The following is an 18,103-nucleotide window of genomic DNA, read 5'->3' as shown; positions in this document are numbered from 1 at the left end:
CCTGTTATGGTGGCTTTGTTGATGGATGGTTGGTTGCACATGGGTGATCTTCTGACAAAGAGAAAAAAGTACAAAGTAGTAAATACGTGGTGCATGTTAATTTGAGGACTCTTTGAGTCATTTCAGATATGTCATTTTAATTTAAAGAATTATTTTTAGGCTAGGACATGCAAATGAAGACTTTTTTTTTTTTAAAGATTTTATTTATTTATTTGAGACAGAGAGAATGAGAGAGACAGAGAGCACATGAGAGGGGGGAGGGTCAGAGGGAGAAGCAGGCTCCCTGCCGAGCAGGGAGCCCTATGCGGGACTGGATCCCGGGACTCCAGGATCATGACCTGAGCCGAAGGCAGTCGCTTAACCAACTGAGCCACCCAGGCGCCCGCAAATGAAGACTTCTTTCAGACTAGCCACCTAAGTTCCCAAGCACCCTTTGCACTACAGTTCAGATCACACATGTCAAAAAAAAAAATAGTTAAATCTCATAGTGATAGACTTCGAGGCAAATAAAGCTGAAGTAAATGTCATAGGGACATGATAGAGGAGGACGTTCCTATTGATTGACTACGTTCCATTAAACCAGGGCATATAGAGCAAACACAGACTTGGTGAATTTGAAAAGCAGTCAATCTACAAGTCGTTTCCCAAATACGGTGGTGAGAAACTTTTGTTTTTGGCACAAATTCTCAGAGGTGAGTGACTCCTTGTAAAATGTATTACAATTATAGAAGCTATTTAAACCCTTTCGTTTCTCCTTCCTCATATTGAGTAACATCTCTGATGCATTTGTTAGAGAGGCATATTAATGCTTTGTCCAAATAGATGCTACAGAGGCTTTAGAAATACTATAAACTAAAGGTACTTGAATTGATTCTATCTGTGTCCTCTAAGTTTTCAGATGTTTCCCAAGTTTCACAAGATGATTATAAACCCCTTGACCTAAAAAACCCTGCTATAAAATGAATTTGTTTTCCCTACAGAGCCCAGAACAATGTATCCAGTATTCAATCAATGCTTAATAAATTACATTGAAAAGAATATCATTTATAAAATACAACTTTAGAAAGTTGTCACTTATAATTGGAAACTTTAAAAATATTGCAGAGTGATCTTTAACACTTAACCAACACTTACGAAACACTTATTGTGTGTCAGACACTGTGCTAAATGAGTACTTTAGATGAATAATCTACTTTGATCCTCAAAAGAAACCTTAAGGCAGGTAATCTAACTGTTTCAATTTTACCAGTGAGGAAAACACAGCTTTGGGAAGGTGAATCACTTGTTCAGAGGAAGAGGGCTGAGATTTGAACTAAAGCAGTGGAATTCTAGGGCGAGCGGTCTGCTAAACTGCCTTACTTTTAGGATGCTTTTGAGGAACCTGGACGAACAGCCATGCATCTGTGCACATGGCAGGCCCTTGCAAAGCTGTGTTCACAACTGCTCTCCTGAGATGACAATTCTCTTAACTGGGGAACGCAATCAAGTGCTTTGTAAATTCTCACTGGCTTGGTTCCAGTCAGTATCTGGCTCTGTCTTATTGCTGTTAAGTTTACTGATGTCAGTATGGGACTGAAGTTTTCGTGTTTGACTGGAAACACATCAAAATCGACTATGAAATTATTTTAGTTTTTTTTTTTAAAGATTTTATTTATTTATTTATTTGACAGAGAGAGAGATAGCAAGAGCAGGAACACAAGCAGGGGGGGCGGGAGAGGGAGAAGCACGCTTCCTGCTGAGCAGGGAGCCCGATGTGGGACTCAATCCCAGGACCCTGGGATCATGACCTGAGCTGAAGGCAGACGCTTAATGACTGAGCCACCCAGGTACCCGAAATTATTTTAGTTTTTATTAGTAAATGAAATGAGGAAATTTGAAACTTGATTAATGCTTCATAAAACAGAAAGGTTAATGCTCTAAATTGCTACTCTGAAATAGATCTGATCTCTATATAAACAGTCATCTTGCTGAGAGTTTATTTAAATAATTTATAACTGAATTTAGTTCTTGCTCTGTGAAAATTTAGGAAGCATTTTATCTGAAGATGGTGTAACGTGAATAGTCCTAAACTTTTCTACTGTTTTGGAAAACCAAATTATTGACTTGTTACTCATTATCTTCTCTTAATGTCAATCCTACAACTTGGGGACTTGATATTTCAAGTAATGACAAGCAGAAAATATTAATCATTTGATTCATGGTTACAGTGATAAATGATTTAATGAAGAATGAGCCAGAACTCACTCTGGAATTGAAAATCTCCAAACATGCAAGAGCAAGGTGATAGGAACCAACAGTAGGCTAGCAAAGTCAGCAATGCACATTTGAGTACCCACAGGGGCTAGGCTTCACATGTCTTCTTCCTGGACTGACTCCTTTCCTGGAGCAAACAAAAAGGGTGGATTGTGCAAGGTAGCACATGCCTTCCATAAAATCCATGGGTCAGCTTGGAAATGTTTTAGTGGCACTGTAAGTGTCCAGCAGGGAAAATTCTGATTCCCTCATGGTCATCATGTGATGGGCCAGAGTTATAACCATTTCACTGTCACTGAACACAGCAGAGCTTAGCTGTGTGTACACTGAATCCTACTAGTCTGATATCGGAAGATATTGGTTTGATTTGAATCAGAATCAGTAAAGAAGGTACAAAACTGCACTAACCAAAAGAGAGACCACAAAGGCCTTTACTTAGAGTCTATCAGCTAATATTGTTTGGTTAGATGTCACTGGGCTGTTGAGGTTCAGTGTGGTATTTTATGGCCATGGAGCACAGAAGACATGTTTGGTAATGAACAAATACCTCAAGTACACCCTCTGATTCCACATGCTACATTATCAGTTCGTTCTTCCAGCCAACAAGCACACGCAGAGTGATTTCTCTGTGCCGGGTATTATGCTAGGTACCCAGGGTACACATATGAGCCAGGTACAACCCCTGCTCACTGCAGACTGACGTTCTTAAGGGGCACTCGGACAAGTAAGTAGGCACATGGAGCACAGAGGGGTCTGTGCTAACAAAGGAGTTAGGTGCAGGATGCTATTGGACAGAGATGGAAGGGCATACCTTCAAGTTTGGGACCTGTGGGCATGTACGTATGTTGGCTGTTAGTCAGGGATGATGGCCCCAAATAAATTATATTTAAGCCGCGACCTAAAGAATGAATTATAGTTAGTCCAACGGATGGGGTTGGGGTGGGAGGGAAGAAGGTGAGAAATGTTCAAACTGAGGATACAGAACTGCAAAAATTCATTACCTGGAAAAAACAAGTGACTGAAGCTTCTGGGTCCCATTCGAATTATTTGCATTGTGGCTTTTATATTGCTTTTTTAAAAACATTTTCTATCACAGGAAATGCATGCACAATGGCCAAAGCTTTTTTTAATCATAGAAATGTGAATTGGGGAGGTCAATTACATTATTATGGGATGGAAAGTTCATATTTTTCATATTCTTTTATACACTTAGATAAGTTATAATTCCAAATAAATTTCTATTCACTCTCCTCTTACTATGGATTTTTTTTATTACTATGGATTTTTTTTTAAAGATTTTATTTACTTTTTATTTATTTGAGAAAGACAGAATGAGAGAGAGAGAGAGAGCATGAGAGGGGGGAGGTTCAGAGGGAGAAGCAGACTCCCCACTGAGCAGGAAGCCTGATGTAGGACTCAATCCTGGGACTCCAGGATCATGACCTGAGCCAAAGGCAGTCACTTAACTGACTGAGCCACCCAAGCGCCCCCTCTTACTATGGATTTTAAAAATATGGTTTTTTTGGGCGCCTGGGTGGCTCAGTTGGTTAAGCGACTGCCTTCGGCTCAGGTCATGATCCTGGAGTCCCGGGATCGGGTCCCGCATTGGGCTCCCTGCTCGGCGGGGAGTCTGCTTCTCCCTCTGACCCTCCTCCCTCTCATGCATGCTCTCTGTCTCTCATTCTCTCTCTCTCAAATAAATAAATAAAATCTTTTAAAAAAAAATATGTTTTTTTTTCTTTTGGAAAAATCTTTGGAGTTGATATTTTAATAACTTTTTGTTTATTATTAACACTAGATTGTCAAAATAAGGAGTATTTGAATAATTAGTTTTCCATTTAATCATGGAAAATTTTCTCTTTTTAGATTTTTCGCTTTTATTAGCACTTCCAAATAATAATCAATTCCCATCTCAGCTTTCCTTTTTTCAACTGCTTCCTCTGTTATCACAAAATCACAATTTTAGGGACGCCTGGGTGGCTCAGTCAGTTAAGCGTCTGCCTTCGGCTCAGGTCATGATCCCAGGGTCCTAGGATAGAGCCCTGCATCAGGCTCCCTGCTCCACGGGAAGCCTGCTTCTCCCTCTCCCACTCTCCCTGCTCTCTCTCGCTGTGTCTCTTTCTGTCAAATAAATAAATACAATCTTTAAAAAAAAAATCACAACTTTATTAATTGCTCCATGACACTCCTGATCTGAGTTTCAGTAACAGCAAGAGAATCAAAGATCTTTGGTATGATATGATGCTCCTCCAAGTAATTGTTGCTTAGAATTAAGAGGATGACTTTGGATTGACTTTAAAGTCTTGAAGAGATTCTTTGTCCGTGGTTAATTTATGAAGTAAGCCGAAAGTATAAAGTTACCCTGAGTGTAAATAACTGGGCAGAGGACTGATTATGCCAGATGATTTCTGACAGACGCAATCACCATATTTATTTCTCATACTACTTCATTTCTGATATTAGAACCATCACTACAAAGTATTTATAGAAAATTAACAGGACATCTTATGACTTAGTGTAAATGGTTAGACAACATGGCAACGACTCAGAGAAATCTAATATATTGCCCTGAGTTCAATCAAACTGAGAAAACACCGTCTAAAAGTTCAGCAAGAAGGAGTGGGGAAAGAATAACTTACTTGCTAGGTGCTCGATCTTGCAAATTAGTTAACGCAGCAAAGTTGTTTCGCACAGTTCGCAGGCTGGCCAAGACCTACAACAAAAAGGGATTCTTTAAGCTACTTGGAGTACGGCCATCTTTAGTGCAATTTAAAATGGTTTGGTGATTTAAAAAGTAGTCTGTTAAGTGAAAACCTGATACTGCTTTCAACCTAGTTTCATATACCATTAAAGAATCTTCTAGCCCTTAGTGAAGTTTACATGTATCTATTTGAAATCTAGAGAGGCCAGACTGCAAAGATTTTCCAGACATTTCTCCTCATTGTCTATGAATATGGTGACAGTAACAACAGCTTCCACAATATTCCTGGACTCCTCAGCCAGCAGAACAATATCCCAGGCAATATACATAGAGTGCTGTTACACTTCAGGCAAATCTGAAATAGTATAATATAAAATAATAATAAACTCTCACTTTAAGGGTTAAAATTGTAAATGTATATATCCCCGAATTCTCCTCATTCACCAAGAACGTCAGACTTTCAAAGACAGAAAGCTAGGTGAATTTTAAATTGTTTTTTTCACCTTTGCTACATGGCTATCTATCGAGTAAAGAGAAATTATTTTCTTTGTTAAGGTTATCTGAATCACTAAGGGATGCATTTTCACATAAAACAGGACCACCCTGATGTGCACAGAGGTGGGCCCATAGAAGATACTAAAAAAAAAAAAAAATGTGTTGCATAAATGAATACATAGACACAACACACCCATACACATAAGGCAGGACCAATATGTCCCCCTACCTCTGAAGGTCCTTCTTTTTCTAATTCTAGTGCAACCAGAAGGTGGCAAAAAGAATTGGAAGTAAGCCTAGGAGAGAAAATTTACAATGACTTTACCTGCCTCCCTTTCCACTAGTATGGGCAAGTTTCCCCCAGGTGGAGCCCATATTAGGTGAGACTATAATTAATCTGGGTGACAATGAGAATGTTGAAGTTGCACTAAAACACAGATTTCAAGTGTCTTAGTAGGTACTACCTAACAACCCAGACTGCCTGACTCGGTTATGTATTCACTGTGTGAACTTAGACAAGTTACATAATCTCTGTGTGCCTCAGTTTCCTTTTCTATAACCCAGGATAGTGATAGCTATCTCTGAGGTTGTTGTGAAGATGATACGAAAGGATAGGGTAAGTGCCAAGGACAGTGCCCGGCAAACAGAAAGCACTCAACGAATATAAGCCCATTATGGCAACATGCCAGCTGATTAATGATTTGGCACGTGCATGGGGAGTTTACTTAATGCTTATCATTTGGTAAACAAGGCGGGGGGTGAAGCATGCAAATTTATAATTGCTCCAAGTGTTCCAGAACTATATCCAGGATGTTTTCATCTGGCACTGACTTAGACTAAAGTCAGTCTAAATGTTTTTCTAAGACAAAAATGTCTCAGACATTTCTGAAACTGGCATTAATTCTCGTAAGTCCCTGGGGTGCTGTTTACACCCTGGGACGGCAACCTACAGCATTATCCCCTGAAGGAGTTAACGGTGCTTCCTGAGGTGCCAACCATGATTAACTCAGTCACTGGAAAAACCTGGCTCATTATCACATATAAACAACTCACAGCACTGAAAGGTCACGCTGCCTATGACGGAGTATTCAAATAGCCAACTGTTGACATCAGAGCATGCTGTCTTTCATTAGGCATGAAATCTTGAATGATGCAGAAATAAATCTGATCAATGATCCACGGTCATTAAATCATGCAGGCCTAATTTATGCTTTAAGAAATGAATATCAAATACACTAATAAAACATTTTAAATAAGATTATTGCACTCCCTAAATGCTCCTTTTTCTAGGCAAAATTTAACCTCAGAATTCTGAGAACTTTGTTCTAATAAGTTATAGTAAGCGCACTGCACTTGACACCTACGTAAATAGAAATACTGCTGCAGGTAATTCAAGTTCTATGCTCATTTGAAAGGAAACATTAGTTCATGAAAGATATAGTGTAATTCTTTCTTCACTCTGTTATAATAAAAATATTAAATCAGATGATTTTGTTTCAGTTTTTAATTTAAATTTAATGTATTTCTTTTGTATAATCTGTATCTCCACATGGTACAGAATTTAAACAGAATATAAAGGTAGAATGTAGAATGCATCCCCCTCATTAAAAAAGACAAAAACCAAAATTATTGTTATTTGTGAGAGGAGGCAGGTAGATGAAATCGGGGAAGTATGCTCTGAGGTATTAAAAATACTGGTACTGTTCTAATTCTTTAACTGTTGATTTTAGTGTTCTTTATATTTTAGATAGTCACTAGCTATATTCTCTTACATTTTTGAAGAATTTCCAAAAGAAAGTGAAAAAAGAAGTTGCCTTCCCAGCAGCCCCCCCGACATTCTGCCTGTCCCCTCTACCAACGAACTTTTAGGTTGTCTCCTAGAGTTTGCTTTTACAAACACTGCTGCAGTAAATAATTTTGTAAATCCATCATCCCTTATGCGTGCAAGTATTAGACCACTGTTTTTGTGATAGGACAAATAATACTCTGTAAGTTTTATATTAAGGATTATTATATCCTGCCCTACGGCACACATATGATAATGGCAGAAGTGTAAATAAAAGTTCCAGACAGGGGCGCCTGCGTGGCCCAGTCAGTTAAGCAGCTGACTCTTGGTTTTGGCTCAGGTCATGATCTCATGGGTGGAGGGATCCAGCCCCTCGAGGGGCTCCAAGCTCAGCACAGAGCTGGCTTGGGATCCTCGCCCTCTGCCAGCCACCCACCCCGTTCGCCCGTGCGCATTCTCTCTCTCTCAAATAAATAAATAAAATCTTTTTTTTTTTTTTTAAGTTCCAGACAATTGTTATGGAAAGCATGACCCTAGATTTAGCTGACTGATTCTAGGTGCCTCCATCACCAATGCACTGAGTTAGTCTTTCACACTCTTATCTTCCAGACTACAGGGTGAGGCGTCTGGTTCTATAGGCTGTGGGGGAGAACCGGAAACAGTTTTACTCAAGCCCTTGAGTCAGGATTCAATTATTCTTCCCTTTTGCTCTAGGGTAGTTCTCACTCCCCTTGAATTCAACCTTTTAAGAACTGTAGTCAGGGCTTTAACGCTCCTATGCTTTTCTCCACGCCTTAATGCTTGCTAACCAAAAAGAACCTTGAGGTTTGCCCTTACACAGCTCAATGGTTAGAAAATTAAGGCCATTTCTTTCTCTTCGGCCAATCCAAGCAAAAGTGTAATCAGTCGAAGTCAAAAATGCATTTGAAATGATGAGAAATATATACATTTTAGGAAAGAAATGACGATGCTATGGAAAACTGTGGCAGAGATGGATCATGTACTAGCTCAGGAGAAGGACTAAATGTTATTTATACACACTAATCTCAGATTTTCTTAAATACTTTTAACATTTATTAACCAATAAGATTCACTGAATCTTCACTGCTCATTGAAAAGTTAAACAACTGAACATATAGCCTAAAAGCAAAGTATACTTCTATAGTAATGACTACTTGAAAAGATTTGAAGAGGAGGTTGCTGTAAATAAACAAAAAAGATGTGGCAACAACGTTCTCCTTAAAAACCCCTGCTTAAAAAGTGAACAAAGAATTTTGAGGATTGTTTTTCATTACAAATACACTTCATGTCACTAGATGGTGCTAAAACACAGATCAAGAGTAGCCACAGTTGCCACTGGAGTTGGGGGAAAGGAGGAGAAAAAATTCCTTGTCTTGGTTTTACTTCCAGAAAAAACAAAAACAAAAACAAAACAAGCAAACAACAATAACAATAACAAAAAAAATGGAGTCAAATTATGATTACTTACAAGATAGAAAAGTCATTTTGATAGAAACCTTTCCAAGTTATGTTTTGGTTAAACTGTATGAAATTGCTCTTCTTGTATGTCAACAAAGGTTGAATATTGATGATTTCATATAATTCGATCTAAAAAGTATTTTGATTTATAGAAGATGCTAGCTGAAATGTGATGACTAGCTTCCAGCAGGGGGTGCCTGGTGGCTTCATCAACCTGGGGATTAAGATGAGACCACAAGGTAGCCACGGCCAGGTGAAATGGGGCAGGGACAATCAGGGGCATTAAAAAAAATACTGGCAATGTTCTATTACCAAATGGAATAGTAATGTTCTATAGCGTTAAATACTAGTACATTTTTTACAAAATTATGCCAGATGCTGTATTCTGATTAAAGCTAAAATGACTCAGCTGTTCCTACCCTGTAGATTTAAATCCGGCATATCTCCTTAGTCTGAATAACATGAGGGTTCTCCAGGGATCCAAGAAAATAGTTGGGTATTTTCTGTGTCTTCCTTAATCAAATATTCCACTTCTTTTAACAGTCCATACTTCAAGATGAGACTTCTAATTGACTTGTAGTCATATCACATATCTGGGCGGGTGTGGCCCGAGGCAAATGATTACAAAGCAGAGTCTCCTACATTTCATCGGTGTTGTGACTTGTTGGTATTCCGAATCCCCCTAAAGAGCTCTGGCCAAACTGTTACTATACTTTTGGGAGGAAAAGGCCAATTGTGGAACGGCATGACGTGGCATGGCACTGGGATTCCTCTCAACACCTCGCCTTTGCGAGATTTCAACAAAAACAGAGAATATTTCAAAAGGAACTAAATCACATCTATAAAAATGTCATGTTTGTGAGGACCAAAAGGATTCTGAGCTTTTAGGGGAAACATAAGAAATTGGAAGTGGCAAACGGTATAGGGTAAACACCAGAAAGAATTGCTTACCCGACAGTGTTGGAGACATGGGAACACGACCTGAAGCAGGGTTGTAGGACTCTTTCTGAAGATGACACCTATCCCAGATGGGTTAGGGTTCAGCCCTGTCCATCAAATTGGATGTCTTTCTAAATTCTCTTATAACAAGATTCTGTTCTCTTAGCTTCACAGGAAACCATGACTGGGAAAAAAACCAGGGAGGGATCCTTTCATGTTTTGGGGAGGCACTCAGGCATAAAGAAATGAGTTCTCAAGTGGAGGCGGATGAGGTGAGTTTGGGAGACTTTTGACCACTTTAGACAGTGTGAGGCCAGTTACTAAGAATTATGGGAAGGAAAACACACATAGAAAAATATACCTAGGGGGATATAAAGTAAAATGTCAATACTAGTTATTAAGGGAGTTGGAATTATGGGAAATTTTCATTTTCTTCCTTTTCTTTATAATTTTTTCTAAACTTTTTTATGGAAAAAAATTCTATTTTGAAAGCAGTGTGTCTTTTTAATATTTTATTTATTTATTTATTTAGAGAGAGTAAGAATGGAAGTGGGGGCAGAGGTAGAGGGAGAGGGAGAGAGAATCCTCAAGTAGACTCCCTGCTGAGCACAGAGCCCAACATGGGGCTCATTCTCATGACTCTGAGATCATGACCTGAGCCGAAATCAAGAGTCAGGCGCTTAACCAACTGAGCCACCCAGGAACCCCCAAAAGCAGTATGTCTTTTTAACCAGAATAATTTAGTGTGAGATTCTAAACTCCAAAGCATGCTGGAGGAAGGAGGTAATTCTTTGGCCTATTTGAACATTGCCCTGAGTGACCTGTCTAAAATCAAGTCTCCTGTCCATTTGCAAAAGCAACTATGGTATATTAAGCCAAATAATGTTGCTATCACTTCAGGCGACATAAACATCTCTCATTTTAAACATTATATATAATATTTGGTATTCAGTGGTGAATATTATGTCCTGTATTAAAAATTTGAGATGTTATTGGTTCGCTGAACAAAATATGCTAGCAGTGTGCAACAGGGCTTAAGAGATGGTCATAGACAGTTATGCACAAACAATGAATCATGGAACACTTCATCTAGAACTAATGATGTAATGTATGGGGATTAACATAAGAATAAAAAAAAAAAAAAAAAAAAAAAGAGATGGTCATAGACAAACTGCTGCTACTGGGCCGTACCCGCTTTCCCAAAGATGCCCTATCAGTGGTGAAATTGTTCAGGATTTAACAGGCTTTTTATTTAAAAATTTTTTTTAATTCTAGTATAGCTTTCCAGATCATATACCCAAGTAAAAGGCCACTTGTGCAAAATATGAAGCGCTTAAAAAAAAAAAAATCTGCAACCTCTGGGCCAATGACCATCTTCCATAAGGTGTTACAAATCATTAAGCTAATCATAAGCAAACTTTTCTAAAATTCCAGGATTATTTTTAGGCATCAGATATGCCTACATATTACGCAGAGTTGGTTTATATTCAAAGTCCTAGTTTCAAATGTATTACATATACATATTTATTTTAATAATTTAACATAGACTAAATGTTTTTACATATGTATATATTTCCCAGTGTACTAAAATTGTTAGTTTTTTTGTAGTTTATAGGTATACTACAGAATATGTCTAATTATATAAAAGACTAGATTTCCTAGGAATTTAAGACCATTGATGGCAAGGACCAAATCAAATTTATTTATCTATTTATTGGAGATAAAAATCTTTTTATATCAAATAAAAGTATTTTTATTTGTAAATTTTTTTTGTACAAATTTTTATTTGTAAAAGTTGTAAATGTTTTTGAACATAGAAATATAGGTACTAGAAAGAATATGATTTCCAGCAAAACCATAAGCAAACAAAACATTAACTTCTAAAAGATATGGTGGTCATAATTCTATTTCTAATTGCCTGCAGTAATGAAAAAAATCACTACTATATGGTGTATTACTTATGGATTCATTAAATTTTGGTCTGAATTATAGCAATCACAAAATTTCAGGAAATTTGAAAAAAGGGAAGAATTACACATAATCCTATTATCCAAACACTGCCATTATGTATTGAAAAAATAACCTATTACAACATTTTTGAGATGAAAGAGCTCTTACTAATTACAACACTTAAAATTCATCTTGTTTCCCAGAAATTGTGCTTAGCATTTCACAAGCTTGGTGTTATTTTATTTTTTTATTTTTTTTTCAAAGATTTTATTTATTTATTTGAGAGAGAGAATGAGAGAGAGAGAGCATGAGAGGGGGGAGGGTCAGAGGGAGAAGCAGACTCCCTGCCGAGCAGGGAGCCCGATGCGGGACTCGTTCCTGGGACTCCAGGATCATGACCCGAGCCGAAGGCAGTCGCTTAATCAACTGAGCCACCCAGGCGCCCTTGGTGTTATTTTAATATCTTATAAACCTCACGAAATGGATTCTCTTGGAACTTTCATCTAGCAGAGGAGTAAACCAGGCTTGAAAAAGTTCAGTGACTTGCCCAAGGCCATTCACTGAGCAAGAGGAAGAGATGGGGTTTGAACTGAGGTCTACCTTTATCCAGGCAAGTCGTCTAGTTTTACCAGTTGAAAAAAGAAGTCGTAGAGAAGTTAAATGAGTTGCCCAAGGCATCAGAACTAGTTTTGATTATGATTATGATTGGCCCCTATTATCATTTTTATAATCTGTCTGGATCACTTGTATCCTAATATTCAACGTTTCTTTTTAGAGTTAGTGTTGGCTTTAACCGTTTTATGCCCCAGTTAAATCAGTATATTCCATCCTGTTCCCAGTCTACCTATACTAGGGACTCTCAACTTTTCCTGGAAAAATACCGGACCTTTAAAAAATACAGATGCTTGTGGGCGCCTGGGTGGCTCAGTTGGTTAAGCGACTGCCTTCAGCTCAGGTCATGATCCCAGGATCCTGGGATCGAGTCCCACATCGGACTCCCTGCTCCTTGGGAGCCTGTTTCTCCCTCTGCTTCTCTCTCTCTCTGTCTCTCATGAATGAATAAATAAAATCTTTTAAAAAATTAAATAAATAAATAAATAAAAAATACAGGTGCTTGTGCACTGCCTGGAGCACTGGGTGTTACACGCAAACAATGAATCATGGAACACTACATCGAAAACTAATGATGTAATGTATGGTGATTAACATAATAAAAAAAAATAAAATAAAAAAGAAGAAGATGAAGATAGTAGGAAGGGATAAATGAAGGGGGGAAATCAGAGGAGGGAGGAACCACGAGAGACTACAGACTCTGAGAAACAAACTGAGGCTTCTAGAGGGGAGGTGGGTGGGAGGATGGGTTAGCCTAGTGATGGGTATTAAAGACGGCACGTTCTGCATGGAGCACTGGGTGTTATGCACAAACAATGAATCATGGAACACTACATCAAAAACTAATGATGTAATGTATGGTGATTAACGTAACATAATAAAATAAATACATACATACATACATACATACATAAATAAATACAGGTGCTTGGATCCAACCCCCAGATTTTTGGATCCAGTTGATCAGGGATACGGCCTGGGATAACAGCTTTCTAGGTGATTCTAATGGGCAGCAAGGTAGCAAAGCACTGGCCTATATAAAGAATATCTGCCTACCAACCATTTTATATATATTCCAAATGCTTTAGATTCTTTTATCACCTTCTAGCATTTATGTTATATGCTTAAAGTATTTTCATGATTTGTATGTCTAAAAGGAACAAAGATAAATTTAAATCTGTACAAACGGCACATAAAAAAGGAGTAAACAAAGCAACAAGTTGAACTGAAATATTAAATTTCAAGCACTGATCATGCATCTAGTAATACTAAATGTAATTTAATCCATGATATAGCCCTCTGCTTCTAGTGTTTATGTAAGTTAAGTAACTATGGTCCCATTTAAATATGTCACTTAGGTAATTTGTAATCTGAAGCAAAGACATTCTTTGGGTTTATGGGTTTATAAGGAAACAGTCCAATATGGTTAAGGTCATGTTCTCTAGCACTGCCTTTGGATTACTTAAATGAACCACAGAATTTTTATTGTATTTGCATCTGACTTAAAATGAAATTAAGAACCAGAACTAATCCCCCAAATTAAATTTTCACATCTGTGAGAAACCCGCCCATTCACCAAACTGTGCTTACCTGAGCAAATGGAGTCACAATCAAGTCATCTCCATGTCTGAAAAATAAACCAAATCCCATGTTAGAAATTACGATAACTCCATGACCACTTTTGATCAGGATTAAATAATAAGTTGCACTTTCATAAATTTCCATAGAGAATCACAGTAATTCCATCCTTATTCTTCAGCACGTGTTCTTCCCAGCCAGTGGGTTGAAAAACTGTCTTCTGGGATGTTAACCATTGTCCAGCTGTCTGGGTTAAAAGGGGCTTCTTGATCATTAAGCAAGGTCACTGTTGCTTTTTACGTGCACGCGATATACAATAGGAGAGAGACCGTTCCGGCTGCAGGGCCTGAGTTTTACTCGTGGCTTCTTACTGTAGAGGCATTAGTAAGGGGTGCTGTGGAAGGAGCTGGCAACTGCAGTGGCCTCAGTGAGAGGCCCCTGGACCATCTAACATTTGAAGGTGATGAGCATCGAGTGTCCCGCATCACAGTGTGTAAGGTTTGGACAGGCTAGCAACTGTAGAAGACACGGGACTGCATCATACACTAATCAAAACCCAGGGAAACTTTTCAACTGACTCACGTCCCGCTGCTGTAGCTAATGGGGGAATGTTATCCCGTGTGAGCCACTGCCACAGCAACATCGGCCACACCGAGCCTGGGATGCAGGAGCAAGGTGTCAGCATGACGTGTCTCGGAGAAACCGGGAAAGGCAAGGAAAGTTTTGCAGCATTCTACTTGGAGGAAAGCAGGGAGCCAGGGCCCAGAGTTCTTTTGTGGTATTTCTTAGCATGGGTGACTTGTGAGAAGGATTTCCAAAATCTCCATGGGGTATTTCGTGATCTAGCTAGCTGAAGCTCTTTCATCAAAAGTGAATGTAATTACTCTGCACAGAGAGCTTCCTGGACATGACTTTGACTGAGAACACTGCAACTGAACTGTGCACTCAGTCATGAACAATTCAGAAAAGGACTGAACGACCTCAAACACCACCCATGAAATATGTTTCAGCCCAAGCAGCATATGGGTGACGTCAATACATGGATCGTTACCAATGATTAGACCATTCGTTACGGCCACCATCAAATTATACAGAGATCTTGAAATTCAAAGTGTGGGAAAATAAAAAGCAGGAAAGGTCGGAGCACACTTTAAAGGAAACGTGTTATTTTGCACCCCTTCGCTCCAGGATTACATTTGGGGGGGGCACTTGTTTTTTCTGTAGATTATTCGGATGGTCAAAATTAAAGTAATATGAAATCTAGATGTTTTCCCAAGGGACAGTCTTCTCTCCCATTTCATTCTTTATAATTGCCTGGCTACAAAGTTTATTTTCTAAGAATTAAGTTCTGCTGACAAAGGCACACCACTAATCTGAAATTGATCCCTGGAAATAAGTCTTCTCATTTTTTACATGAATTACATTGGATGACTCTAAACTAAAAAGGGTGTGAATGTTTATTAAAACATGAATTCTTTCTTTGGTTGTAAGCTCTGTAAAAGATATATTTAGAATATACAATATTTAGGATGATTTACCAGTCTTGCTTACCTTCCCTGTCAAAGCAGAAAGAAAGACAGTTATAATTTTAGTGACGGAGATACTTCATTCTTTTGAATTGCTCAGAAATTGTTTCTGCCAAATATCTCAAGATTGTCTCATTTCAGTAACAGTAAAATTATTTCTACTCTTTCAATGGGCACATGTCCTCAATCAAGGGCAGGTTATATCCCATCCTTTTCTTTTCAAAATGATGTAATGCTTAAATAATCTCTGAATATATAACAAATATATAACTTTTAAGCCTTTGTCTAAGTCCTCACCTCAATATTGAAATGTCTTATCAGACCTACTGTCATAAGTACAATGATGCAGGTAAAATATATGTTATTTTGTGTATGGAAGAAAATAAATATTATGTGAACATATATTTTAAATGTACCCTGTAATGTGCTAATAATAATAAAAGATTATTAAGTTCCAAGGAATTCATTTCGTTGTTATCTATAATTTGGCTTAAAGTATGTGTGAGTTTTAATCACCTGTAAATGCACACACACACTCAAAAGCCTATGATAGACTATGATTCTGAAATGCTGCATTTGAACGACCTTACCAACAAGGAACTTTTGAAACAAAGAAACTTGGCCAATAAAAGCACAGCTAGAAGGAGTTATAATACCACACAATAAGATTATTGGGGCTCCCTAAAATGGGAAGAGACTACTAGGATCCCCTATAATCTGATGAGAAGCTAGATTCAAATTTGCACAGTGAGCACTGTCCGGAGACTTGAAATGGTACCTCCTGGTGATATGATTCTTCTGAAGAGGATTATGCAATATTGTCTCTCATTTAAATAAAATCAAACAAACATGGCAACAACAAACTTTAACAAAAAAGGAAGAGGAACAGCTTTAAGGAGAGAAAATAGCTTTTGCAGGGGGGGATTGGTATATTTATAGGGACAGGTGGGAAGGGAGTGACACGGGATGGGGGGTGAGATCAGAAAAGAGGCTCCATTTCGGACACTGTATACATGCATGCATGTGTGTATGTATGCATATGTATGTGCATGTATAAATGCATGCATGTGGGCAATGAGGACATTCGTACCCAGGTAACAGTCACAGCAGTCAGTGCCATGCTCATGATGTGGAAGGAGGTGCTCAGTAGCCTGCCCTGGCTACCACAGATTAAAACAGAGTCACCCACTCTAGGCAGGGAGGGCTTGGCTGTCCCCTCTCCCAAGAACTTGCTGAACACGCACTGCTGAATTTTCTCTCCCAAAGGGGCATGACAATGAGAGTCCAGAACTACTCCCCAGGCCTGTGGCCATCCTTCCCCTACTTCTGTCTCACTTACTACTTTATTTTCTGCCCTCATTCTTTCCACAAGAAGCCAGAAACATTAGCAAAAAGCTGAACAACAACCCAAAAGCAAACCCTCACAGAGACTTCATTGGGATGCGGAAACTATTCAAGTCCTTAAACGTGGCAAAGCCCCTGGTCATCTAACAAAATGAATTCAACCAACAGCAGCCTCTTGTAAACTAGCTCGTTTCAAAATTGTGTTGAAGCACACGAGGACGCGACCTCTCCACGCTTCATTATGACCAAACCAGAAGGAAAAGCAGATGACGTTAATCTGAAGAAAGTTTTCCTTTATTAATCAAAGACCCCTAATCCTATGGTACCAAAAGCACTAAGGGCCACAAAGTACCAGCTGCCTCCGAAGAGCGTGCCCGGCAGTGACATTGGGCACGACTGGTGGTCGTATGAACTAGCACTCTGAAGCGAAGCCGAAGGCTTACTTTCTGAATCTAATCTCATGCAAACTTCTAGGTCTTCTGTGCTTCACTCGGTCTGGCTCTAAAACTAGAAAGAAATTCTCCCCTGGAGTTTGTCAGAGAGGATTAGGGAACGGATAAACTTATAGATAACTGACTGGTCTTTTGAAATCCTGGTGTCTTTCTTCCCTTTGACTCAAAACTATCACCCATTCCCCAACTCACTCTTGATCCACCTCTTCTGGAACTGTAGAGAAACAAGTACGTTCTCATTTCTAGTATGTACATAAAAAGGTTTTTGGGCACCTAGGCTATCTGACACCCCCCAAGAATTAGCCGGAGGAGGAACACATCTACTCACCACTCTACTCCCATGTTCACGGAAGTACGAACATATAAAATACACAAGCAAACAAATATGGAAACAGATTCCTATACTTGACCTTTTAAAAAACTAATATATACATTTTGAATGTAAATCGCATATTAATTGTAGAAACTTCAGAAAATACAAAAAAAAGTGCAGAACTACTCAAAAATAACTGTCAATAACATTTTCCTTCTGGATGCATGTAAGCACATGTATGTTATATATGATTTTTATGGAATGCATGATTTCTTACACAATTAGAATCATACTGTGTATTTCATTTTATATCTTGCTTTTAATAATAAACATATTGAGTCATGAAAAATTGCACATGCCTTTATACTTTTAAAATATTTTTTTAATGATTCCAGTCTATTTTTAGTAATCTCTAAATTTTTCAAGTAGATATCAATCCAAATGTACTAAAATCTAAGTGCTGATTCTATTTTAAAATTAAAACAATTTTAAATAATGTGTGAATACTCAAATTCATTTCAGTTCTTCATTCCTTTAAAAACAACTCACTAATCTTGCCATTTGCAACGACGTGGATGGAACTGGAGGGTATTATGTTGAGTGAAATAAGTCAAACAGAGAAAGACATGTATCATATGATCTCACTGATATGAGGAATTCTTAATCACAGGAAAC

General features: G+C 38.3%; 1 protein-coding gene across 9 annotated transcripts in view; it reads right to left on the bottom strand.

The window, feature by feature from the left end:
- PDE4D (phosphodiesterase 4D) overlaps positions 1 to 18,103 on the bottom strand; it is a 1,043,384-nt gene that overhangs the window by 185,257 nt on the left and 840,024 nt on the right. For all 9 annotated transcript variants that reach the window (XM_081826831.1, XM_081826832.1, XM_081826830.1 and 6 more), the window contains 3 exons: positions 13,806 to 13,842; positions 4,893 to 4,966; positions 2 to 51 (listed from right to left, as the gene is read on the bottom strand). In XM_081826831.1, coding sequence (XP_081682957.1) covers positions 2 to 51; positions 4,893 to 4,966; positions 13,806 to 13,842 — 161 coding nt within the window. The remainder of the gene's footprint in view (position 1; positions 52 to 4,892; positions 4,967 to 13,805; positions 13,843 to 18,103) is intronic.

This window comes from Leptonychotes weddellii, chromosome 7 (genome assembly GCF_054177405.1).
Source record: "Leptonychotes weddellii isolate Sample4059 chromosome 7, ASM5417740v2, whole genome shotgun sequence".
In the NCBI taxonomy this organism is placed as follows: Eukaryota; Metazoa; Chordata; class Mammalia; order Carnivora; family Phocidae; genus Leptonychotes; species Leptonychotes weddellii.
The sequence above is the reverse complement of the archived record's forward strand: the minus strand, read 5'-3'. Positions and strand labels throughout refer to the sequence as shown.